General features: G+C 54.7%; 2 protein-coding genes across 4 annotated transcripts in view; both read left to right on the forward strand.

The window, feature by feature from the left end:
• The window catches only part of RAB11FIP5 (RAB11 family interacting protein 5), a 44410-nt gene extending 28267 nt beyond the window's left edge, over window positions 1–16143 (forward strand). Inside the window, exons 4-7 of one of the 2 annotated variants that reach the window (XM_051617312.1) lie at window positions 2050–3867; window positions 4471–4611; window positions 10638–10827; window positions 11937–16143. In XM_051617312.1, the coding sequence (XP_051473272.1) occupies window positions 2050–3867; window positions 4471–4611; window positions 10638–10827; window positions 11937–12146 (2359 nt within the window). In that variant the 3' untranslated portion in view covers window positions 12147–16143. The remainder of the gene's footprint in view (window positions 1–2049; window positions 3868–4470; window positions 4612–10637; window positions 10828–11936) is intronic. The other variant, XM_051617313.1, reaches the window with a different exon arrangement.
• A 3692-nt stretch (window positions 16144–19835) lies between these two features.
• Window positions 19836–25810, forward strand: part of SFXN5 (sideroflexin 5) — a 177057-nt gene continuing 171082 nt past the window's right edge. For both annotated transcript variants that reach the window (XM_051617365.1, XM_051617366.1), the window contains exon 1: window positions 19836–19928. In XM_051617365.1, coding sequence (XP_051473325.1) covers window positions 19872–19928 — 57 coding nt within the window. In that variant the 5' untranslated portion in view covers window positions 19836–19871. The remainder of the gene's footprint in view (window positions 19929–25810) is intronic.

Genomic DNA, 25810 nt, shown 5'->3' on the forward strand with positions numbered 1-25810 from the left:
TGCCTCCTCTCAGAGCACCCCGTGCTGCCTGCACCCTCACACGGCCTGAGCTTCTGCCTCAAGAGGGCATTTTTGAGCTTTGAAATGTGCCCGAGGCTTTTTCGTGACATCTGTTAATAACCAGACATCCAAGCAGCTTTGCCCATTGGCCGGGATCTTCCCGTGCCCTCTGAGATCCCTGCCAGCAGCGGGAATACCGGGATGTGGCCCCAGGACCGGACGTACCCCTGTGCGTTTTGGCAAAGCAATCACTTTATTAATTCCTCCTTAAACTTTGATATGCCCGGTGCTGGCTGATCAGGGTCCTTATTTCTCCCAAACCAAGACTGGGATCTCTTTGAAGCTCAGCTCTGGTGGCTGATGCAGAAGGAATGAATCCCACCAGCTCGGCCTTGGGGCTGTGCAGCCACTTGTCATGTGCTCCATCCTGGGAATGGGGTTGCTCTTGGCAGGGGTGAGTCAAGGGGACGTGGGGGGTTGGATCTAGAGGATTTTTAAGGTCCCTTCTAACCCAAACCATTCTATGATTCTATGAAAATTCAAATGTTACATCTTTGTGGTTCTCTGTCACGACTCATTTTTTGGGCGGGGGTTCATGAGGAGGAGGAGGAGGTGTGGCAGTTGGAGCTCCAGCTGGGGTAGGGGGTGTCCACACCACACCCTTTGTGATGTGAAAACCTTTTAAAATAGCCAAGTCCAACCTGGCCAGGCTTCCTTGAGAGGTGATGATGCTCAGCACCAGAGGAGTTCCCAAAGGAAGGTTGATGGAATCCCAAAGAAAGGTCAGTGTAGTCCCTCTTGAAAAGGTAGCGAAGAACCAACCACCTGACTTGGGGTGAGGTGCAGGAGGAGCCTGACGGTCTGTACTGGAGATGTGCTGAATCCCTTCCTCCTTCCTGGGGTCCCACCTCGGGGGTTCAGGCATCTCAGGACCTCAGGCCAGAAGTGACATGACAAAGGGCAGGTGAGGAGGATGGGACACATCCTGGCCACCTGCTCCCTCCTGTTCCTTGGCTGCCCCAGCTGTGCTACTTTGCCTCCTCTGTGAGAGGGATCACCACCTCTGCTGTCATCCTGGTATGTTGCCAAACAAGTAACGAGGCACTGGGGTAAACTGGGAAGGACTCACTCCTGTGGGGTCTTGCTGGCTGCAGTACTCCAAGAGCCCAGCCCAGCTCCTTACCCAGCTGAGTCCTTGGGCCTCAGGAGGAGACCTTAGTAATGTTTACAAATATCTGAGGGGTGGGTGTCAGGAGCAGCGGGCCAGTCTCTTTTCAGTGGTGCCCTGTGATAGGATGAGGGGCAATAGACACAAACTGCAACACAGGAAGCTCCACCTCAACATGAGGAAAAGCTTCTTTGCTGTGAGGGTGACAGAGCCCTGGCACAGGCTGCCCAGAGAGGTGGTGGAGTCTCCTTCTCTGGGGACTTTCAAGACCCATCTGTGTGGACTAGATGATCCCCAGAGGTCCCTTCCAACCCCAGCCATTCTGCGATTCTATGACATGGGCAAAACCTCTGGGGCTCCTGAGTCTTTAGGGGTCTTCAGGCAGAAAGGGGAAAGCAGGAGGAGTGTTCTAGAAGAAGGGCTGCCCTTTCCTTTTTGTCGTGCATGCCCTTTCCACGCCTTGGCTCCATGATCATTGCTGTGCCTAACAAGAGAGAGGAAGGTGTATTTGGTCACTGCGCTGCTTGAACCAGAGCGTTTGTCGTGTGTGTGGTGTTTGCTTACAGCACTGTCACTGCATTAACCAGGAGGACTGTTTTGTCTTCCCTCCACAGCCTGGAAGTGTCTCCTCAGGTAGAAACCAGCTCAGATGCTCCTTCTCATTTTCCTCCCTGCTTCCCTGCCCAGTTTCCTCCTGCTGCTGTAGCCCATCTCGCTAGCATGCCAAGCTCTAACCTCTCTCCCGCTCTTGGAGACAGTCAGTCTGGATGCTTGTCCCCTACCAACCCATTCCTCAACTCCCTGCAGAGCAATCCCTTCTTTGAGGACCTCCTCGCTGACCAGGTACTAAATTCTCCTTCACCTACTCACTTTTTCTCTAGTTTCCTGCCTGGGCCACACGCTTCAACAGAGGTCGCTGGGAACTTTAATTCCTCTGAGGATTGCAGTCCCTCTGCCTCCCTAAGACATAAAGACCCGGAGAGGGAGCCTCCAGCCAAAAGCGTTTGTGTCCCTGTGCCAGAAACTACTCCCCCATCACCAGGAGACCTTCCTCCTCCAGATGAGAAACCCGCTGTCCCTCCTCCCCTCTCGGAGTGGGACGACACCTTCGATGCCTTTGCCACCAGCAGGCTCAAACCAGAGCTGAAGAAGGACACCTTCTTTGCTTCAGTGGCAGCAGAGGGCATGGCTTTTATCGACGATCCCGATGCTGCCAGCCCGACGGAAAGGTCAGCCGAGCCTGCCCACCAGGAGGGGACAAAAGTCTTTGCGAAGGCTGATGCACCCATGGGCAGCGAGATGCCTGCAGCGCTCAGGTCTTGGACGAATTTCTCTGGCCTGGATGTGGGGGCAAACTTGGTGAGCACAACGCAGGAGGCGACTGTGATAGAGGATGTGCTGAGCCCCGTGTCTGCAGGGCCGGTGGGAAGGAGGAGGAAGAGCAGCACCCCGACGGGCTGGACAGCTGCGCTTGCCTCGGGAAATCCAGGGGACAAAGAGGCTTCCACAGCACTGAGGGCTGAAAATAGCTCTAGGGAGGAAGGGGACGGTAATGAGGAGGAACCTTCTAGTGCAGGGACAAACGGATGGATGACCATTGCCACCGAAACAGCTCCTGACCTGTCAGAGAGCACCCAGAGTGCGGCTGGGCAGGAGCAGCTGGGTCAGGAGAGCACCCTGAGCCCGCAGCCAGCCCTGCTGGGCGACGGTGCCTTCCAAGCCCCGAGCAGATCCAGCGCTTGCGTGTTGCCCAGGAGCTCCTTCACCCCCGAGCCCGTCTCCGAAATCCTGCCAGGCGGCAGCAACGTGGTGGCCGTGCCCCCACGGGTGCTCACAGATGTGGCAGCACCACGGTTCCCCATGGCCCCCGGGCCAGGGATGGAGCCCCAGGGTGCTGGTGCTGAGGAGGAAACCTTCGACATCCGGACTTCAGTCTACAGGCTCCAGGCCAGCATGCGGCTCGGGGCCATCAGCTCCGACGTCGGGGAGAGCCACGGAGGCCTCTCTCCATGGACAGCTTCCCGAGGGAGGGAAGAGATGGCCTCTGGCTTGGCCGTGCCGCCCCCCAAGCCTCCCAGGTGGTTTGCAGCAGCAGGTGGCAGAGGGGACAGTGAGGAGGAGGGTGCTGGCAACCCGCAGCCAGGGCGGAGAGGCAGTCAGGAGCCGTGGGAAGACCTGGAGGGCACGAAGGCAGGTGTGGAGCTGCCGAGGAGCTGGCTGAGCAGCGAGCCCTCTGTCCCTGCATCTCCCACCCCGCCCGCTCTGCCGGTGGATGAGGCTGAAGCTGGGAGCAAGTTCCCAGTGTCCGAGGATGCTGAATCCACACGCTCAGCAGCTAATCTGGAGGCGCCAGCCAGTGGGCTGGCCAAAGGGGACACCTCTCTGGGGGAAGAGTGGTCAGAGATGAACGAAGCAGACGTGGCTGAGCGGTTTGAGACTTGCCTGTCAAAGTTCTCCGTAGATGGGTTAGGCCAGCTGGGTGCTAAGGAGGGCAGGAGCCAGCCAGGGTCATCCCCTCTGGTGGGGGCTGCAGACGTGGCCTCCGAGCAGGAGCTGCTCCCTGAGGAGCTGAGCACGTCAGAACTAAATCCACCTTCCAAGCCAGATCTGAGCCAGCTGGAAACCTTCTGGACAGCTCTGGAAGAGCAGGAGGCAGCCGGTCACCCTGAGGATCTCAGCCCAGCAGCACTACCCCAAAGGTTAGCGCGTGGGGAGAGTCCACCCCAGCCGGAGCTGGTGTGGGGTGATGGTGAGGGGCAGCGTGGGCCAGTGGCTGTCCCTGCTGAGCAAGAGGGAGACCACCCTGAGCCTTGTGTCCCCGTGGCTGTGGGCGACCCTTTCTGGGAGGCAGAGCAGGGCAGCCCCCCTGGCAGCGAGCCCCAGGGGCTGCGGCGCCGGTGCTTGGCAGACGGCAGGATAGACTGCAAGAAGGCTGATTTCTGGGAGGCAGACAGGGCGGAGGAGAGGCACGAGCAGGACTCATCATCCCCGAGAAATCCCTTTGCTCCAGCACTCAGCCCAAATATCCCAACCAATCCCTTCGTGGAGAAGCCACCAGACCCCCTCCCTGTCCAAGCTGTGCTGCTCGAAAAGCTTGGTCAGGGAGACTTCAGCTTCACCACCCTCCCCAAGGAAGCCCTTGGGAAAGGCTTCCAGCCCACTAACCTCCCCGAGGACCCGCTAGGCCAGCCTCCTTTCCTGCATGACAGCCAGCCCTTGGCCTTCTCCACCCCTTTCCTTGTGGCTGCAACTAACCCTGACCAGTTTGATTTCCCCTCCCCTGCCGCGTGCCCCCCGAGCAGCGGGGTCCCTGCCGCCGCCAGCCGCGCAGCCGCCCAGCCCTGCCCTTTGCCGCAGTCCGGTGACACACAAGCTTCAGCGCTCGTGGTTTTGCCCAGGGAGACACAGCCAGCTGAGAAGCCCTTTTGCCAGCAGACGACCAGGTGAGCACTCCGGGGGAAGGCAAAGGGTGTGTGATTTGGTCGAGGTGAACCCTGTCCTCCCTTCTGCCCGTATCGGGGGGCCCGGTAAGTGGACCCCGGCTCCGTGTCGGCAGCTCGCGGTTGCGCTGACTCCCAGGAGGCCGCTCCGTGTGTTGCTGCAGGTGTCCTCTTCCCTCGCCTTCCCGTGGTCCCAGAGAGTCCAGCCTGAGCAGCTTGAAGCCTTGGCTCTCTGGGATCATGGTGGGCAATGGCCTCTGGTGTCCTGTGTTTGCCCTGAACTTGGGCAGAAGGTTTGACACGTGCTGAGCACCCAGCCGCAGCGGAGCTGCATCCGCGTTTCACTCCGCGCTGGTTCTGGTTCCATCATCTTCCCTGTGCTTGCAACATAGGTGCCTTTCCATGTCTGCCAGGAGAGCTTCCAGCTGTTGATGCTCTCATGAATCTCTTCCATGGCATGTGTGCAGCTGCTGCCCCCTCCCTTTTCATTACTTCAGCTCTGGTTTCTTTCCTTTTGGAATGACCCTCAGGTACTAAAAACCTTCTTCCCTCCATAGCCAAAAGACCCCCACGTAGTTTCACCAGGTGGTGTCAAACTGCTGTTCTCCCCTCCCTCCTGCCAAGATGCCCCTTGGTTATGAAGCAAGTAGGACTTATCCTTGAGGATAATGGGAAGGGGGGTGGGATACTGTGGTGGTGCATCAGAGGAAAGAAGGGGCTGTTCCTCCTCCCAGGTCAGTCTTGGGCTTGTAGAGAAGCCACCAAGCAGAGCAGGATGCTGCATTTAGGGCATGGAGTCTTGCTCTGTGTCCATCCAGGTTTCCTGGTGCACCTTCCCCTGGTCTGACTGGGCAGGGCCATGGATCAAGCACCAAGGATCAAGCTCTTAGGGTTTACATGGGGACATGGGTCTCCCAGCAGTGACTTATTTGGCAAAAGGCAAATGGAGCTTCACGGGGTCACTGAAATAATAAAATCCATCTGACCAAGATTGGCTACGTCCTCATGGAGAGAGAGGGCAGGAGGATGAGGACAGCAGAGCTTAGCTGAGCTCCAGCCCTCCTTGCATGGGGTTCCCTCCTTGGCTTGAGCAGGGTTTGATGTGCAACATGACCCTGGGGGCAAAGACCAGCAGCTGTGGGTCTGCTAGGTGATTTTTAAAATTTTTGTTTTCTTTGTAAAATTTATTGAGGCCAGATCCTCAGGTTGTTCTTATGGACAACCTTGTTAAATCTGCAGATTTCAGGTAGACAGAAACCTTCTGGACTTTGGTGATGCTTGTTGTGTTTCGTGGAAAGAGAAGTGTCCTGCAACCCAAAGGTAAAATGAGAGAAGTGTAGTCCCAGGACCCTCTTAGTGCATAGTACAGTCATCTCCAGGTTTGACTGTGCATCCACCCAAAGCTTGACTCATGGGAGGAATGTGGCCTTGGACCAAAGAGCTGGTCGTCATGTCGGTGCTGGCTTCTGTCATGAGACACATCTGAGAAGTCCTCAAACATCTCCTCTGGTTTCCCTACCTGTAAACATGGATGATTTGGATACTTGCTGCCGTGATTCAAGAATCTCTGAAGAGTTAGTGAGGTCTCTCTGGAAAGCTCTGAGGATCTGCACTAATTTATAAGGTTGGGGAGATATGACTAATTGTCATGGGGGCAGAGAGGCAAGGTGGAAGGACTTTTTTGGGGTCTCCATGGTGATGCTTGCTATTCCTAGAAGAATCTCCTGTTAGGCTGGTCAGTGGCATGTAGACAAAGAAGTACATGGTAAGAAAGAGGTGGAAGGAAAGACTTCAAACTTGGAACAGGCTTTAAGGCTTAGCTGGGTCAAAAGTGTCTTTCGCTTCCATCAGATAAAGAAAGAGCTGGTACCTCATGTGGATTGTTGAGAGTCTGGTGTGCTGGGGTTGTGTGTCCTCCTTGGGAGGCATGGAATCTGGGTGTGGGGACCCATGTCCTCTTCCCAGGAGGCCACAGTGGCTCTCTGCTGGCCATCATGTTCAAGAGGGCAAGTCAAGTGGCAGACCAGTATACCTGAGTGACACCAGCACTTCCTGCCTGGTCACAGAGCTGGGACATTGTGTCCTCCTGGAACAGCTTCAGCTTTGAAGATGCAGCAGAGGAATTCAGAGTCCTGAAGAGGACATGTTGGGATTGCATTTACAGGTCCTTCCCCACTCTCCTGCAGCCAGGGAGGGCTCTCAGGTGCAGATGGGGTGAGGTGGGTGCTCAGAGCATCAGCTGCAACAATCAAGTGTGCAGAGGCTTCACTTTCTGCTCCTTGGGGAAGGGTGGAATGGTGGGAAGGTGTCTCTGGGCACACCTCCCAGTACAGGTAGGACCTAAAGGGCAGCCCCTGACAGTGCTTTGGGGACTCCAGTGCCTTGGAGGTGCCCAGCAGTTGTGCAGCTCCTTACCCATCAGTCAGCAACTGGGATGTGTGACTGTTGTAGCCTGCCATGGCTTTTGTAGGTGACAGGAGTGGGGACCTCATGGGTGCTGAGGTGGTATTGGCACATCCTGCTTTGTGCCTTCTCCATGTCAAGCAGAATTACTGTCTTCTGAAAATGAGGTTTCATGGTCTTTGTGATCTGTGTGTTATCCTTGTGGGAGCTCCTGGAGCTTGGAGAGTGACTTGCTACATCCACAGGGAGACGTGGGGGACGAGTTGCTGATCCCCTTCCATTCATTCAGTCATTCCCTTTCCTCCTGTAGCCCCTTTCTCCACAGAGGTCTGGCCCTCAGGTGCTGTGTAGGGCTGCAGGCACAGCAGCTTGTCCACGAGAGACTGATTTCCTTGGATTTGTTGTCTCCTTCTCTCTGAGTAGTATTTTAATGCCTTGACAAAGACCTAGTATCCACGTGGCCATAGGGGGATCTCCCCAGGTGTTCACTCTGCTCAGCAGTGACCTCGGGAGCCTCAGGGAAAGCTGTGCTGGGACACAGCAAGGAAATGGGCTCAAGTTGCACCAGGGGAGGTTCAGATTAGATGTTAGAAGAAAATTCTTCACTGAAAGGGTTATCAAACATTGGAACAGGCTGTGCAGGGAGGTGGTGGGTTCACCATCCCTGGAGGTGTTTAGAAGACACGTGGATGTGGTGCTGAGAGACATGGTTCAGCCCTGGACTTGATTGAGTTGGGTTTGTGGTTGGACTCAATGGTCTTAAGGGTCTTTTCCAGCCATAAGGGTGTGATGACTCTAGGGCTGCTCAGGGAGAGGGTAGTGGCTGTGCCACTGTCACCCTGAGGTGGTTCATCTTGAACTTGTTGAGCTCCATCGTGGACCTGTGTCCCCTGAGAGATGTGGCACTGCCCAGGGCTGTCAGTGTGAGCAGCTGATTGCTCCTCTCAAGTTCACATTCATCAACCAGTGGATGGAAGCAGGGCCAGCTTCTCAGCAGATCCATCAGGACTTCAGACTTGCCTGGGAGGTGTGAAGCAACCTCTGCTCACCTGGAATGACCTGGTGCCGGCAGTCCCGGGGTGGGATGCAGGTGGAGGAATGTCTTTGGAGCCTCTCAGAGGGACAAACTGAGGAGCAAATCCCCTGCTCTGCCCAGCAGGAGCCCTTGCACCCACCACCCTCTCAGCAGGAAGGAATGAGATAGTGGATCTTCTCTTTTTTTTTTCCTTAAAATACCTTTTTCAGCTCTTCAGAGGTGAATGTTGTCCCCCTTGCAGTGGGGCTGAAAGCTGCCTGAGACCAGCCTTCCAGTGGGAAATGTCTCCCTGCTGTCATAAAGCATCTGAGCTATCCCAAGACGGGTTTCCATTCTGTGGAGTTGTCCCAAAGAGGTCCTCTCCAGAGGTCTGAAATGGTTGGGGTGTTTGTGGCAGTGCCCTGCAGAGCTCCTGCTGAGGGGTGCCAGGCTCCTGGAGCCGAGCTCTGTGTTGGTTTGTGTGCTGGCTGAGGGGGTGTATGAGGTGACAGTGGCACTTGGGGCTGCCTGGCTGTGACCAGCCATCCTGGAGGCTCCCCAGCCACCCTCCTCCCCAGGCGCTGTTTTAAGGAACAGCAGAAGTCCTGCAGTTGGAGTAGCTCTGACTTCCCCAGCTCTTGCAGTGAGCTCCTCTCATTTTGGGGCAGGGAGGAGGTTAACAGCAGGCCCAGCAAGCGGAGTCATTACTGCTGGTTTCTTGAAGGACTTGGGAAAGAGCAGTTTTTCAGGATCTGTGCATGGTCTGGTTCTGGTTCACTCTCACCCCGTTTTACCTTGTAACAACCAGCCAACTGTTGGATCACTGGTAACCTGGTGCCTGCTGGTGGAGGGTTGAGTCCAGGCTGGAGAGTGCTTGAGGCTGAGGTGCAGAACCCTCTCCAGCCCTTGGTGCTGTCAGTGGAATCCCACTCGGGTTTGTGGGATCCCTCTCCATCCTTTCAAGCTGTCTGGGAACCCTTGGCTGTGTCCACGTGCTTGGACAGCTCTGATGAGGAGTGTTGAGCCTTTGGATTGTTGGAGCTGGTCAGTGGCTACCATTGCTGTCCTCTCCTAGCAAATGGGTGACAAGAGAGATCATCATCATGGTTGAAGAGGACTTCTAGACATGCCCTGTCAGCACAATGGGGAGATGGCTTGGTACATCCTGATCTTGTCACCACTGAAAAGGCATGAGGACACCAGCCTTGAGGACCTGGGCCACCCACCTGATGGATGCCTTCTGTGAAGATGCTGCCATTGTCCTAGCCTCACCCATCATCTCTGACCTGAAGCGGGGTTGAAAGCCACCTGCTCTGCTATTGACATAGAGATAAAGGGCCATTGAGCAGTTGTAGCTTCAGCTGGACTTGAGAGGGCTCTGCCCAGCCCATCTAACAGCTCACTCAGAACTGTGGGTGTTATTCCTCCTCCCACAACCCATCCTGCCAACACCCTGAGGTCCTCATTGGTAAAGACAGACTGTACTTGGTCACCTTGCTTGAGAGCTCCTCTGGGCAAGATGTTCCCCTTCCCCTGTGGTGGTGTTTGGACTCAGCAGTTGGGATTATCACCCTTTGCAGGGTGGCTGCTCCATCTGAGGAGTGCAGAGGCTTCGTGGAGCTCCTGGGTAGATTTTAAGACCTTTTCATCCCAAAGGGGGTGCACGGGGCTGCCTGTTCCTTGCCGGAAGGCAGCATCAGGTCACTTCTCTTTCCATCACCCTGAAAAGCAAACACACTTGGTTTAAGCCCAGAAACAATCCTTTGGGTGAAGACTGAGGCAAAAATACATGAAAACGTAATTCCTCCATAACTGCCAAAGGAGGTGTGTTCAGACACCATCTCCTCAGCTTCCCTTTTCCTAGTGGAGGGGGGCAAATTCTGTGGTGTCTCCCAGGCAGGTGGAGCCCAGCTCTTGGGCTGAGGCAGCACTGGTGCACGGTGGTGCAGGAGCATCTCTGTGGCATCAGTGGTGACCCCAGACACTCCTGGGGGCTCGTGGTCCCCAGATGTCCCTCTGGGCAACGGATGCACCAGCCCCTGGTTACGTTGGACCTGGGTTAAAACTCCCCCAGTTGTGCCAGCTCCTGGCAGCTGGGAGTGACAACCCCCAGAGCCCAGTGGGGACCCAGCAGCATAGCTGTGGGCATGGGGACCTGTTCTGTATCTCAGCCAAACACATGCCCTGGGGCTCCTTATCCGACCTCTGGGTGGGAATGGTGCTGGAGAGGGCTGAGGGCTGCCTGATCTGCAGGGCTCTGGCTCTTCTCTCCCTTCTGGAACAGTCTCCCAAGGGAAGTGGTAGATCCCCCCACACTGGACAGTTTAAAGTCTCAGCTTGACAGGGGGCTGAGCCATCTCATATCAACTAGAGCAGTACCTAGAAAGGTTGGACCAGATGGTCCTTGAGGTCCCTTCCAACCTGGCACTCTGTGATTCTATGATTCTCAGAGCAAGTGAATTCTTGAGCAACACAGGCACAGGCTGAGCTGTGTGGAGCTGACTAGATTTGATAAGTGGGTCCCATCCCCACCCAAACAGCAGGGAGAGCCAGTGGTGTCACTCCCCAGCTTGGCAGGGTGTTGACTGTCCAACCTCCTTGTTCTCCTTAGTCCTCACGCGGTGAAGCCCATCAGCGCTGCCGTGCAAGAGGTCTCTGGTGAGAAGAAGCAGCAGCACAGGTCCAGCCTGTCCACAGCTCTGAGCAATGGCCTGGAGAAGCTGAAGACAGTCACCACGAGCAGTGTCCAGCCCGTGGCCCCCTCCTCTCACCTGGAGAAAACGGAGTCCAAGAAGTCAAAGGTAGGAACCCACCGCTGAGGTGAGAGCTGTGTTTCCCACCTGTTTGAGATGTTCTATAGTTGGTGACAGAGATGCAGAAAACTGGGGTTGGAGGAGGTGGGATGGTGCCCTGCCACAGTGTGAGGGGAACCACGTGTATTAATTAACCCTGACATCCTTGATAGGTCCTGCCCAGCCTCCTGCTGGCCTCCCTTCCTCCATGACCTGGCCTCTGGACCTTCTCATCCCATTGTTCTTCTCCCTCCTCTTGCTTTGATTTGGGGTTTTTATTGTACAGTATTGAGTAAATGCCAGGTTACCCACAAGGCATGAAAGGTGGAGGATGTGACATCTGCCTGACTGAAGGTCTGAGGGGTTTTTTCTCCTGGCAGTGGCAGCAGGAAGGTGCTTCCTGGAGCCTCACTCTGGTGCCTCTGGCCTGGCTGTATTTCAAACTCTGGCATGTTGAGGCAAGCAGGATACCTGCATGATGGGCCTGAGGACACGATCTCATGGGGCTGCCTTCTTCCCTGTGTCTACAGCTGATCTGTTTGCCTCCCCAGACCAACATGCAAAGATGCTGCTGCTGGGGTTCACCTGAGTGAATTCCCCCAAGGCTCTCTGGGAGCTCCAGAGGGGTTCTTCAGCTCTTCGTTCTCTTGTCCCCATCATCCAGACCTGCTGCCAGAGGGCTGGAAAGGGGGAGGCTCCAGAGAGGGGGAGTAGCTAATGCCAGGCCTCGTTATGCCAGGCTAATGAGCTCTGTTGTGCCCATGCCCTTACTTCTGTTGGGGTGAAAGAAGTTTGACAGAGCCTTTGGGGAAACCCTGACTGACTGAGCAGGTGGCCGTGCTCCACAGTCACCTGGAGCTGTGTGGAGAGGGCTGCATTGGCCTGGGTGTCTGGGCAGTTGTTCTGTCTCCAGTACTTTTGGGTGGCTGCATGGCACGTGGGAAAGCTGCTTCCTAAAGACACAACGAGGTGGCTGCACGATGTCTCAGGCTGCTCAGGTCAGATCTGGAAAGACAGGCCTAGGAACTGTTGATTGCTTTGGCTGTTGCTGCAAAGGCTAAGGGGAGCAGTGGTTTTCAGTTGACTTGCTTGAATGTTCCTCTTGGTTTCTGCCACAGGATTCCACCATACTGGACCAGTCAGCCAAGTATTATCACTTGACCCACGATGAACTCATCCAGCTCCTGCTGCAGAGAGAGAAGGAGCTGAGCAAGAAGGAGGAGCACATCCGTGAACTGGAGAACTACATTGACCAGCTGCTGGTGCGCATCATGGAACAGTCTCCCACTCTCCTCCAGATCCCACTGGGGGAAAGCAAGGCCAAGTAACCTCTCCCCAGAGACCAGCATCACCTGCCTAGAGCACTTCTGCAATAAACACGCTGCAAACATCCCTGCACTCCCTCCTCCTCTTTCAAGAGGGCTCCAGTGGCTTCTGTTCGCAGAGTTTAGCAGGAAAGGTTCTCTGCTCCTTCCCAGCCCAAGCTTATCCCAGCTCTGGCTCCAGGGAACTATAGGGTGGTGGACTGTCCTCCACCCTATGGGGAGGAGCAGAGCCCACCACATGAGGCAGATGCCTCCTTAGGTTCTTGTCGTTGTGACCAAGTGGCCTCTACTCAGGCACTCATCTTGCCAGTGCTTTAAGTGCTTCATGGACATTTGAGAGCTGGAAGCTGACCACCTCACCCGTGGCTTCATCCTGCTACTGCTGCTCTTCTACCCACACTCTTCCACATCTCTTTTCCCTGCAGTGGTGTAGCCTGGCTGATGGGTGGTGTTAACACTGGTTGAGGACACTGAAGATGGTTCAACTCAGCAAGGGTCTGCCAGCATGGTGCTGTCCCCTGGGTCTGCTCGGCAGGGCAGCAGGGGAAGGGGCTGCTGTTGGAAGAGGCTGTCCCCCCAAATGAAGGGTCTCTGAAGAGCTTGCTCCAAGTTGTGCTGACCCTATGGGAGATGCTACACAAAGGGACAGTGCTGGAGTTGGAAGCCACGAAGGACTGGAGCCAGTGTGGCTCCACGTGGTGTCTGCTCTTTGGATGTGCACGCAGAGCTGAGTTCCCCAGCTCAAAACTGATGTCACCACATGGGGGAAGGGCCAGTGTTGGTCTGTGCACCATCAGCACTGCAGGACATCTTCTCACACCCCCCCACCCCCCACCACCATGCCCTGGGGGGGGAATTCCTCTATGTATCAACCACAGCTGAATTTTATAATCAGTGTCACACTCCCCCTCTCCTGCACCCACGGGAGTTGCTCTCCCCTGGCAGCCCCCACCTTGTGTTGTCTTTCTCCAGGCAACAGCAAAATGCCAGGGGGAACTGAAGCTCATGGACAGGGAAGGATGCCTGGCTGCCTGGCCACCTCTATGCATGACATCCCTCTGGGCCAGGCACCCGTCCAGCCTCTGCCCAAGCTGAGCAGTTCCCAGATCCTTGCAGACCCCTTCATGCCAGTATTAGCACCAGGCACAGCTCGAGTTGGGCTGTGTCCACTCGCCGGCCTTGGGTCTCTGGTGGCCTGGGCCAACCTTAGGTGGTGTAGACCAGCTCTCTCAGGAGTTGGATGCTTCTTGCTGCTAAGCATTGTGTGACCATCCAAAGGCCTCCCGTGGACCTGGTTGAACAGCCGTAGATGATGTTATCCTGTGGCTGGTGAGAGATGCTCCTGGGCCCACCAGAGCACGGCGCAGGTTTTGCTGTGGGAAGGGAGTTGGGGGGATGTTTCTCCTTCCCTCATTCTGTAGGATTTTGGCTAGAGAAGGTGCCTGTGCAGGCAGAGGGGGGCAGTTGGTGTGGGACTTGCTGTCTCGACACGTGTCTTCTCTCTCATGTACATCTCCCAAAGTTGCTGGATTCTTTTAAAACCTTCGTGTCCTTTTCTCCTTAGCTCTTCAATGTATGCCATGACTGAAAACCTGTGCCTTTTGCAATAGAGCAACAGCAGTTTCCTACCAAAAAAGGCTCCCAAATCCAATTCTCAGTTCAGTGCAACCCATCTTGAGTAGCATTCCCCTCTGTTTGCCTGGTTGTCTGAACTAGGGGAGTTCCTTTTTCAAGGCAGAGCCTTCCCATCCCTGAGTTCAGGTTGCTTTTGGTCTTGGGCAGGAGGTCTGCACGGGAGCTTGAGGTGTGGAGAGATGACACTGGGGGAAGTGCAGGCTGAACCTTCCAAGACAAAATACAGCTGGATACATACAGTTTTGGGTCACACTCCCAAGTCTGAGGAGGGAGAAGCAAGCAGGCTGTAGAGGTGAGAGCTGAAAAGGAGACTTGGTCTTGCTGGCATTGACAGTGCTTGGCAGTGTCTAGCCTGTAGAACATGATATGAGGAGGGAGATTTGTTACCTGGTCACCAGCCTTTCCTTCTTACCTGCCTTTGCCCCTTGTAGGAAGGAATCTGGGGTTTCACACTCCTCCACACACATCTTTGTGCTCCTCCTCCCTCTGTGTGTCTCAGGGACTTGGTGGTGTAAGACCTGATGGTCTGAGGGAAGGTGTTTCTCCTTCCAGAAAGTACCAGAAACCTCCCTTTGCCAATATAATCAAAAGATCCCATGGCCTGAGAGTTGGCCTCCTTTTCTGGGCACGTATCTCTGGTGGAGAAGCTCTCCTGCAAGTGGGCTGGGAGGAGCTGTGGGCAGCAAGAAAGCAGCCCAGCATCAGGAGAGCAGCGTGGGGTGGGAAGGAGGGCTGGGAGAAGGGGCAGGAGTACTGATCTGTGAAGGCTCCTGTCGGGCTGGCACTGGTGAGAGGGAGGTGTGGGGCTGGAATCTCACACTGGCTCTTTGCTCCCTGAAAAATAATCTGCTTCCTGGGGCTTCTGCTGTAGGGGCTCCCCACACACAAGTGCCAGTGTTGGTAAGGATCTTGCTGCACCTCCCCCCTGCCTTCTCCCCCTCCTCTTCCATCGTGTTTCACCGCCTCCCTAATCCCCTCTCTGCCTTAGTCAGCTCTGCCTTTTTTTTTCTTTTCTCTCCAAAGCTTGAATGTTTTGCACTTTATCAACCCAAGTGACTCTCGGAGCTCCAGCAGGTCCTAGGGGATGTGTGGCCTTCTCAGCAATACCTGCCCCCTCCCGTGTTCTGCCTCGGTGGCAGTGGAGCAGCACGAGCCCCACCACTCCTTTCCACCCAGGAGGCAGGAGCAAACAGGGCTGAAAACATCCCTGCCTTGGCTTTGCCACAGCAGAACATCTTCAAAGGTGGGAGCACAGCATGGAGGCCTTGGCACCACACACCAGGGAGGGGAAAAAAACCAAGTGGTGAGGACAGCCAAGGCTGCCTTGATGTTTCACATCTGTCTGGAAGCCCAGAGGTAGCAACAAACAACTTCTGCTTAGGAAAAGGCATCTTAAAGGTGCTTCTGTCTTTGTTCTCTGTTTTTCCACCCTGCTGTCCTGCAGATGTGTTTCTTTCCCCCACCAGTGTCTTTATTCTCTGCATAACCAGCTTGGCCCTGCCACACAGCAGCACAGAAGTAGACTTTCTTGGTTAAAACATCTTAAGTTAGGAGAGGGAACTGGTTCTGAGGACCCAGATGTTTTCTCATAGCAGGGGGATGAGGAAAAGAATCGGGGGGGGGGAAAACGTTCTCAAGTTGCTCATGTCCCAGGTTTCCATATTTAGTGATTTCTTGGCAGACCCAGGGAGGTGAGCAGCTCTTCAGGTCAGAATGCAGAGCAAGGGCCTCAGGTCTCTTGCTCTTTGCTCAGCTGGGCAGACAAGGGTTTTCATGGGCCAGCAGCAGCTTTGCACTTGGATCCCTTTTAAACCCAGCCACAAGAATTGTCTCGTGTTTTTCCTTTGCCTCCTGGTCTGTCTTTCTGGGCTCAGGCTGTTTCACGAGCTCTTCCACAGGGCACTGTTGCTCACAGCCATTGCTCTGCTTTTCTTGTCAGCCCACAGCTGGGCTTCTTGCTTTTAAAGAACTCTGGCCAAGTGATTTATTTTCGCCTTGACTGGCTCTTCTGGCTCTTGAGGGTCCTGAGCCAGAAGAACCTCCCATGGTGTATCCTTAAACTGGAACAAACCTGAAGGGACGTGGGTACTGAAGTCTCACCTTAGACTCAGCCTTTATGCCTTGTCTGGGGAGAAGCCGCCGTGTGTCTTGTGGAAGAGACATGGGGTGGAAAAACATCCCAAAACCAGGAGAGATTGAGTGTTGGGGTTTTAGGAGTTGTTGATTTCCCTGTACGCAGGAAGCAGGTTCTGTGTGTTTCATGTTTTAATAGTTGCAACTGATGTTTATAAAGAGCTTGTTATTTACGTTTTAAGCACTTTAAAAAAAAAATAAAATAATAAAAGTTGTTCAAGCTGTTCCTAGACACTTCTGATTTGTTGACAACAGCGTCTGTGCTGATAGCACTTGGACAATGAGTGACATTTCTCTGTTTATTTTCTGAAGTAGGATGAGTGTCCAATTTCTCCAACAGCTTTTCCAGCATCGTGAATGGTCCCCGAGCACCCGCTGCTGTGCAGAGGGTGCTAGTGCTGCAGGGTTACCTTGAGTTCCTCTCTGAATATTCCCCCTGCCTCAGTTGGCGGGTGTTCCTGAGGGGGTGTAAGCTCCTGTGAGTGTCCTTGCAATCCTGCTGTGTCCTGAGTGACCGTGGGAGCTTGGCTTGGGATCGGATCTGCCTGCTGCTCCGTCGCTGCTCGCCGCTGACTTTGGGGTAAAGGTTATTCCTGCATTCCTGAGGATTTGGGGAGAACTGGCAGCTGAGGGAAAGGGAGACACCCCAGCACAGTGTGCCAGGGACAGAGGAAAAGAGAGCTAGTGTTGCAGGGTGGATGTGGGAGAGCTCAGCCAGAGGGGGCCTGGTGAGGAGACCCCAGGAATGTGCAGCTTGAACCCACTGCTCCTGGGAACATGCAGCATCCACCTGCCCTGCGAGAGCACAAACCTCTGGTGTGTTTCTCCCCTCCGTGCAGGGGACCTTGCCTGACTCAGAGCCAACATTCTCCTCCAGCTCCTCTGCCCTAATCCCACCCACTTGTGTCCCCCCTTCCGCTGTTCTCCTTCTCCAGACCCTGCTGCTTTCTTTATTTCATCCCTTTTCCTTCAAAAAAAAACCTCCCCTTAAGCTTTGGTGAATGACTCTGCAGCTCCAACAGGAGAGTTTCCTTAGCTCTAATCCCTGTTTGTTTTTCATCCAGCTGGATCACAGGCCATGAGGGGCTCAGCACCTGTCTGGTGGGGGGGGATCATGTTCACCCTGAGAGCCTGGATGGGCTGGGGGGGAAATGTTTGGCATGCTGCTTCACTGGATCAGGGCACTGAACTGTGACCCTCTGGAAAACGAGCCTCAGGAGAGGAGTGGGCTGGGGTGGGCTTCCCTGGGCTGCAGGGGCTAGAGCAGAGCAGAGGGAGACTGAAATCCATCCAAACCGGGAGAAAGAAGGATTTAAAGACCTTAGTCCTGCTAAAATTGCCTTACTGGGCACCTCTGCCTGCTTGGAAGCAGAAGCACAGGCCGGGGCTTGGTGCAGATCATTCCTGTCCCTGCAGGAAGAGCTGGTGGGGTTTGCTGTTCGAAGCCCGAGTTCCACTGCCCGCCACAAGTTCTCTTCAAATCTGCTTTTACAGATGGAAGCCGACAAGACGTGTTCCTGTGACTTCCTCCCTGAGCCAGCAGGCAGCCCCAGCTGTCACGGGTGGGGTGGCCCTCAGAGCCTCCCCCCACCACATCTCTCTTGGTTCCTAGAGGAGCCCACTCAGGAATCTTGGGGGGCTTGTTCCTCCCCACCACCAAACCAGAAAGGTCAGTGTTGACTTAAGTGTCTCTGATCTCAGGGAGCAACACCCCCCCCCTCTCTTCTTCCCCAAACCAGAGAAATGTGAGTTGTCAGGATAAATGGATCTGGTTAGATTGATATCAGCCAAAGAATTGATATTCTTTCTGGTATTTAACCAAAAAAGTGATAGTCTTATGTCACTCCAAATGTGGTTTTAGATAAACAGATTCTCTCCCCTCTGTTGTTACAAAACATTTCGTGTGTCAACATTGGGGATTGTATCAATTCTCTGGCTCTGCTGCAGCGGGAGGGAGGGGGTTTCCCTTGGGAGAGATCTGGGGTTTCATCCCTCTGTGTGGAGAGCCCGGAGGATTTTGCTGCGTTTACTTTTGTGAAGTACAGGATGAAACCTTTAGGGAAGGAAGAGCCGCTTTGTTGAGCACCAGTCACAGCCAAAGGGTTTTGTTTTGGACAAAGGCAGGGAGTGAGAGGACGAGGGACAATGGATTAAAACTGGAGGAGGGGAGATTTAGGTGAGACGTGAGGAGGAAATTCTTTGCTGTGAGGGAGGTGAGACCCTGGCCCAGGCTGCCCAGAGAAGCTGTGCCTGCCCCATCCCTGGCAGTGTTGAAGGGCAGGTTGGATGGGGCTTGGAGCAGCCTGGGCTGGTGGGAGGTGTCCCTGCCCATGCAGGGGGGTTGGAACTGGATGATCTTTAAGGATCTTTCCAACTCAAACCATTCTGTGATTCTATGAAAGTGACACTTCTCTGCTCTGGTAGAAGCTCTGTCCTTGTGCAGGTGCAAAGGAGCTTCTCCCCACCGAACAGCCAGCTGTTGTGGGGTGAGGGCTCTGGACCTGGGGTTGTACTTACGGCAGGCTCTGCACTGAGCCCCTTTCCTGTCCCTTTTCTACCCAGAGCTGCAGGAGGTTTCAGAGTCGGTGAAGGGGATCAGCGGTGACTTAGGCTAAAACCAGAAGCTGGTTTTGCAGATGGAAGGAGAGCAAGGGAACTGAACCAGCACCCCACGCCTAACGCCGAGCACCAGCATCCCCACAGCAAGGGGTTGGTGTGTTCGTATTTTTCCCTGCATAGCGGAAAAATAAGGGATGTTTTTCTGTTGAGGTAGATTGTTTAATCCCTCCTGAGGTGGAGAATCAGCTTCTGACCTGCTCTGTCATCCATTGCCTTCATTTCTGCTGCCCCAAGCCTTCCTCTGGCACCCCCGCCGCCTTCCCTGCTTCCTCCCCACCTCCCCCCTCCCTTTGCTGCCCCTTTGCTCTTCCTCGGAGAATCGATCCTAATCCTCCAAGCAATTTCACCAGCGTTTGAAGGGCCAGACCCTTCTTATTCCACTAATCTAGAGGAGAGGATGCTGGAGATGGCTTCGCGCGCCCCTCCCGCCCCCAGCCCCGCACGACCTTGCCTTTATCTCCACAAATCCCGACACCCCGGGAGGGGACAGAACCGGTCTGCAACGAAGCAAACTCATTATGCCCGGGTTTCCTATTCTCTGCTTTTCATCACGTCTTGTTAAAGGTCAACAGCAGCTGGCTAGGCTCCCGTCAAAGTCATCACGTCTGTTTCCAGAAGGAAACGATGAGATCCGAAGGTGGGTTTTTTTGTGGATTGTGTTGGTTTTTGGTGTTTTTGGTTTTGTTTTTTTTCCAGGAGTCTCTGGGCTTTTTCACCTTTGGGTGTGATGCTGTGACTTGCCGAGGCGGTGGCAGGACGGAGGCAGGGGCCTGGCCCGCCTTCCCCCTCACCTTCCTGCCACCGCCCTCGCTCCGGCGGCTGCGTGGGTGTCACTGAGGCAGCTGTGCTGGTGCTGAGGGGTATTTTTCACCCTGAGGGAGGTGAGGCCCAGGTTGCCCAGGGAAGCTGTGGCTGCCCCATCCCTGGCAGCGTTGAAGGGCAGGTTGGATGGGGCTTGGAGCAGCCTGGGCTGGCGGGAGGTGTCCCTGCCCATGCAGGGGGTGGCTCTGGATGGTCTCGCAGGGCAGACCAGGTGTGCGCGCCCGGGACCCCCCATCTCAAGGGATCCCCCCTCCGCTCCCCTCAGCTTTCCCGCCCAACAGCGCTTCCCGCCGTGCCCCGCGCCGCCGCCGCCGCGGACTACATTTCCCAGCATGCCCCGCGGCCCAGCCTGCTCCTTTGCTCCGCCTCCCGCCGGGCGGACTACATCTCCCAGCATGCCCCGCGGGAGCTGCGGTGGGGCGGCAGCCAATCGGGGCTGCGCTGGCGGCGCAAGGGGCGTGGCCTCCAAGGGGGCGGGGGGGAGGCTGTTTAAAGTGGCGCTTGCGGCGCGCGAAGGGGATGGCGGACCCGGCGGAGTATCCCCCGTTCCAGCTGGGGAAGCCCCGCTTCGAGCAGGTACCGGGCGAGGGGGAGGCGGGAGGGGGCACAGGGAGCTCCCCGACCCCACCGCGTCGCCGCCGGTTTCATCCACCCCCCCCTCCCCCCGCCACCAGCTCCCGTCAGGAGAGACCCCCCGGCTCCCCTCGTCCCGCCCTCCCGCGGCGCCGCGCGCTGATTGGTGCGCAGCCCCGCTGCCATTGGGCCGCGCGCCTGTCAGTCAAAGCCGCCGCCCCCTCCCCGCGGTAGGAAGCGCTAGGGCCGCGGGTTCGAGCCTGGCGGGCGCTGCCCCGCACCGCGGGGCTGGGTGCGGGTCCTGGTGCGGCCCCGACCTTCATCCCCCGGCCCCGGGGCGGGAGTGCTGGTCCCTGACACCGCCAGGGCGGTGGAGAGCTGCCCCAGCAGGGAGCGGGGCCTCCGTGGCAAGGCCCGGGGTGGTGGGTGGGTGGGGGGGATGGGGTTGGGGTTGGGTCTGGGAGGCAGGAGCGAGCCAGGGAGAGCTGAGGATTGGAGCAGCTGCAGGCTGGGAGAGCTGGGGTGTTCAGCCTGGGGAAGAGGAGGCTCCAGGGAGACCTTAGAGCACCTGCCAGTGCCTGAAGGGGCTCCAGGAAAGCTGGGGAGGGGCTGTGGACAAGGGCAGGGAGGGGTAGGATGAGGGGGAAGGGTTTCAAACTGGAAGAGGTAGATTTAGGTTGGGCATCAGGAAGAAATTCTTGGCTGTGAGGGTGGTGAGACCCTGGCCCAGGTTGCCCAGAGAAGCTGTGGCTGCCCCATCCCTGGAAGTGTTGAAGGGCAGGTTGGATGGGGCTTGGAGCAGCCTGGGCTGGTGGGAGGTGTCCCTGCCCATGCAGGGGGGTTGGAACTGGATGATCTTGAAGGTCCCTTCCAACTCAAACCATTCTGGGATCCTATGACCACTCTGGTGGGTGCTGTGGTCTCCTTCCAGGGGACTGTCTGTGCCATGGGGTCACTCGACTGCTCAGGGGTGACTGGGCAGGGGCTGATGCTCAGGAAATGATGCGTGCGCTCTCTAAGGTGGCTGAGGAAGAAACCTGGTTTGGGACAACATGTGAGGTGAGAAAGCAGCATCCATACATCAGAGCCACCCCATCCTTAGTGCCCGATGGCTGGGGAAGGGTGAGGAAGGCCTGTGGCCCACAGCAGCTGTCTCTGAGGGAGGAGAGCTGGTGCGGGAGTCGGAGCAGCTTGGCCCCACTGCCACCTTCCACAGCCTCCCTTCACAAGCTGCCTGCAGGGTCCCTGCTATGGCACAGCTGGCAGGGATTCTTCTTCATTCTCAGGCTTCTGACACAGCTGATGGAAGTTCTGTCGTTCTTCAGCTGGGCAAGACCCCTCTGGAGGGGAATGAGCCATTGCAATTACCGAAACAAGAACGAGGAGCAGAAGTCTGCTCATTAGTAGATGTCATTCCCCCCTCCCACTCTTGGGGCAGTCTCCAAGGAGACTCTTTTCCTACCATCCACATGGAGTCTGCACGGGATTGCTGTTTGCCAACCATCTGACTTGCTAATTGCAGCTCGCAGAGCTTGGCTTGACCCAGGCCACCCGTTTGGGTTGCTGAGGAGTCCAGTTGCCAGCCTCCCGTGGGGAGCCAGCTCTCAGATCTACATCCCTCTTCCCTCTCTGCCTTATCCCTGTACGGGAGGTCCTGGTGGGACCTCCTGGGAGTGACAGATCCCCCACAGCAAGGAAGGGGTGACTTCCCCACGCCAGGAGCCTGCTCGGCTGTGCGAGCCGAGGGATTCTCAGGCTGGGGAGACGGAGCTTTTTAATAAGGAGAGGAGGAGGAGGAGACGCTACTCCCTTCTAGACACCACAGATGATTTGAGGCACACTTGGCAGCGAGTCAGGCACAGAATCGGTGCGTTCTGTTCATTAAGGAGCGACTGTCACTTGTAGCAACATTTAGAAAATGTTTCCGAGGGGTATGGCAGGATGGTAACGATGCCTTCGCGCTTGAGGGGAGACGTCCTCTCTCCTTCTTGCCACTCCTGGGAGATGAGCGAGGTGCCTTTACACTGTGGCCCAGATCCAGGGTGAGGGTTGTCCTCAGGACTAGATGGCTCAGGGGTGCTTTTCTGGAGTGGTTTTATTCTTTTCCTGTCAAGTTTTCTGAAGAGCAGCGTGGAGGATCTGGTGGGAGCTGGAGGGACGGGTTGTGGTGCCAGTCTCCTGCCTGCTCTGACTCTGCTCTCCCCTGCTCCATCTGCCCGTGGTACAAAGTGCAGCCCAGGCTGGGATCCGGCAGCTCTGCAGGACAAGAGAGGCTGAAGTGTTGCCAGGCCTTAGGGTTCATGGTTGGACCCTGGGATCAGCTCTGCTGGGGCTGTGACACCGCAGCCTGTCCCACCAGCGCTGCAGCCACGTGCCCACTGCCATCACACCCCCTGGCATTGCCCAGGTCCTTCATCTCTGGGTCACACAGCTATGGTTATTGACTTTCCCCCCTCTTCACCTTGGGGTTTGCTACCAACATTTAGTCTCTGGGGCTGGAAGGAGCCCCTACATAAGCCTGAGGGATCAGTGGACCTTAAACACTGGGATCTTTTTCTGTCAGCTGCTCAGTGTGTTTTCCCCATAGCTTTTCCTGTTCTTCCAGTGGCCTGTTGCAGCTTTTTATCTGTTTCTAAGATCTCTGCTTCAGTGGTCCAGCTGACAAAGGATGTCTTGCTTGTTTTGGAAAGGATTAGTGACACTTTGGGTGGTTGTTTAAATTCTAGACGTATCCCTCTGTGACGACAGGCTTTGCTTTTCCTCTGAAACACTGGCTGGGAGCAGGTCTGGGGCTGTTTAAGAGGAGATTTGATGAAAACTGGGGCTGGGAGAGGTGCAGGGAGCTGTGCTAAGCATCTTTGTCCCTGTGGAGGAAAACAAGGAAAAGTTGTGTGTTAGGAACAAAAAACCTTGGAGAGCAAACTCGGCTGCCTGGGGATTTGGTTCAGAGGAGACACAGTGGTTTCCTCCCCCCACTGACTCAGAGCCTCTGGAAAGAGACTGAGCAGAATTTAGGACAGCAGGCAGGACACATCCATCCCCAGCACCACCTCTGGAGGTTATTAAATTCCCCTTTTTCCCATCCTTTGTTTATTCCAGTTCCACTTGTTTTCCTTGATCTCCGGGCAAGTGGCATTTTGTCGAGTCACCTTTTTTTGTGTGTGTGTGTGTGTCTTTGCTGGGAAAAAGAAGCCTCTGCCTCCCCATGGAAGCAAGCTATTTTTAGGTAAAGGCAGAAATGAGGACATAATGCTTGAGCATGTGTGATAAGGACTTAATTTTCTGATGAGTAGCTCTAATTGGTTAGACATACTCCTGCTTGGGTTGTTTTTTGTGTTTTGTGGGTTTTTATGGTGCTTCTATGATGTGTTGGTTGTTTTTTTTTTAATAAAGGATTTGCTTGGTGCTCCCTGTTTTAGAGCCAAAGCCCTAGATGTGTGTTCCCAATGCTCTGGAGTTTTTGCCAGGCATTTACTTGGGGCAAAATAAATCCTATCATTTCTTTTCTATCAGATGAGTTGAGGAAACCTTTCCAGCAGGGGTCTAAATAAGGGGAGAGGTTGGGGTTGATTGCCACCCAGGGGTGTTAGCTGCTGGAGGGAGATGGCACCAGTTAAACTCTGGTGGTTTTACTGGGGTCAGCCCTCTGAAAAGTAAGGTGAGGTTGTCTCAGCTAGTGCAGCAGGACTGTGAGCAAGGGTGAAACCAAACAAGTGGGAACTGGCTTTCTTCACAGCTGAGGTCGAGGGTGGTCATCTCAACAAGGAGAACTCGTGTGTGTGCCTTGTCCTCTTTGCTAAGGAGGACCTAATAATGAAAAACAAGCTGCAGATCTGAAATCCATCAGGGGAAGGAGGGGGAAATAAGGGGAATAAACCCAAACCTGAAAAATAAACATCATTTTTATGCCTTGAACAGCTCAGCATGTACACAATGTGCTGAGGATGTTTTATTCTGTTGGCCAAACATGCCATTTCTGTTCCCCAGGTATTAACAGCATCCTTAGGGATGTGCTGTTGTCAGAGCCTGACCTTGCAGGTGTTGCAAATGTTGGAACCCAACACATGCTAAGCTCAGAAATGTTTTATAAGGACATTAGTGCTAACAATGGTAGAATCATAGAATGGTTTGAGTTGGAAGGGACCTTCAAGGTCATCCAGTCCCACCTCCTGCATGGGCAGGGACACCTCCCACCAGCCTAGGTTGCTCCAAGCCCCATCCAACCTGCCCTTCAACACTGCCAGGGATGGGGCTAAACTTGCAGTTGAGGTGAACCACAGCTGTGGGTGCAGTTACCCAGCTCTGGTGTCCTGCTGCTCAACGGCTTGAGTTTTCTTAATTCTGTTAAGATTTACCTTCAATCTCTTCCAAGTTAATTTAAAGTTTGTGTAAGTCTGACTTCTAGCTCAAAAAGAAGCCCCAAGCCTACATGCCTTTTGCTCTGCCTTAATTAAGTTCTTTTTAAAATCACACTGTAATTAAGTTGGCAAAGTTTGTGTATCTCCTGCACTTCCCGGGGCTGCCCAGCATATGCTCTCTAGGAATACCTGCCCTCTTGATGGTTATAAACCTATCATTTTTTTATGGTCACTTCTCTGTCTCTCAGCACCCTTCCCCACATTTCTGGAGGAGTTTCTTTCCAGTTCTCACCCTGGAGTCAGCTGGATCTTGCAGGGCCCTCAGCACAGCCACTGCAATGAGCTGGAGCTGTCCTGTGCTTGCCCTGAACTGCTCTGCCATGGAAGGGAATTAATATTCCTAGCTCTCTGCAGAACTTCATCTTGCTTGCAGGCTGGTGAGAAATGATCCCAAAATAGCCACCATTAATCACAGGAAATTGGTGTTATTTAGATCTTTTTTTTTTTCCTTCTGAGAACTGTTTACTACAGCAGATGTCACAGGAAAAAGGCCATGATTGGATATTTGGGAGCTGAAGGTCAAGCTTCTGGGCCTCTTGCAAGCTCCATCCTTTGCATGAGTATGATGGTGAGAGATGGGAATTATCCTGGTAAAAAGGAACCATCCTGAATTCTCATGCAAATCTGGTTTGGTTGGCTGCCTTGTGCCTGGCTGCTCCTGTGCCCCGGGGCTTGATCCTCCTCCTGTGGCATGTCCTGACAACTGGGGGTTTGCTGGATGGATGCATCGATGGTGTGTCCAATTCAGACCTTGGAGGGAGGTGGAAATATTGTGCTTTCCCCTTACTAGATGGTAATGGGCATGGAATGATGGAGAAAAGATGGAGGAGGAAGGGTCAGAAGGAGGTATGGGAAATGAAAGGAGTTCACGTGTGATGTGCAGCAAAAAGAGACACTCTGGGGGAGTGAATAACACTTAGCACTGAAATGGCATTTAAAAGGCAAATAAAGCTAATTTCCCTCTTCTTAGCATTTATAATAGTGAATTAATGAACAAAATGTGTTTGCCAGGGCCTGGGACAAGGCAGTGGCTGGTGGGAGAAGGGCTGAGCACTGCCTTGGCTGGCTGAGTTGCAGGAATAACAGGGTGCTCCATCCTGACAGCCTGCAGAAAGTGGTGCCCTAAGTGTAAGGACTTCCAACATGAGCTGCAGGCAGGTGTTTCCTACAGGGCCTTGCCCTGCTTGTCCTGCACCCCAGGACTTGTTTTAGCCCCATTTTGCTGAGATGATTCTCTCAAGTACAAGAGCACCAGCTGCTTGGGGTATCCTAAAGCCCTTCAGCAAAAAAAAAAAAGCTTTAAAAAATAGCAATCACAACCCAGGGGAAGTAAACACACTTTGGCAATGGCAGAGCTTCAAGCACTTAGAAGAAAAGTATAAACACTAGAAACTGCAATCTTGTGCTTCACCTGAAGGCAGGCTCTGGATTTCCTGGGACATCTCTTTGCTGTAGAAACCCCAGCAG

The sequence above is a fragment of the Apus apus genome, chromosome 4, assembly GCF_020740795.1.
Source record: "Apus apus isolate bApuApu2 chromosome 4, bApuApu2.pri.cur, whole genome shotgun sequence".
NCBI classification, from domain to species: domain Eukaryota; kingdom Metazoa; phylum Chordata; class Aves; order Apodiformes; family Apodidae; genus Apus; species Apus apus.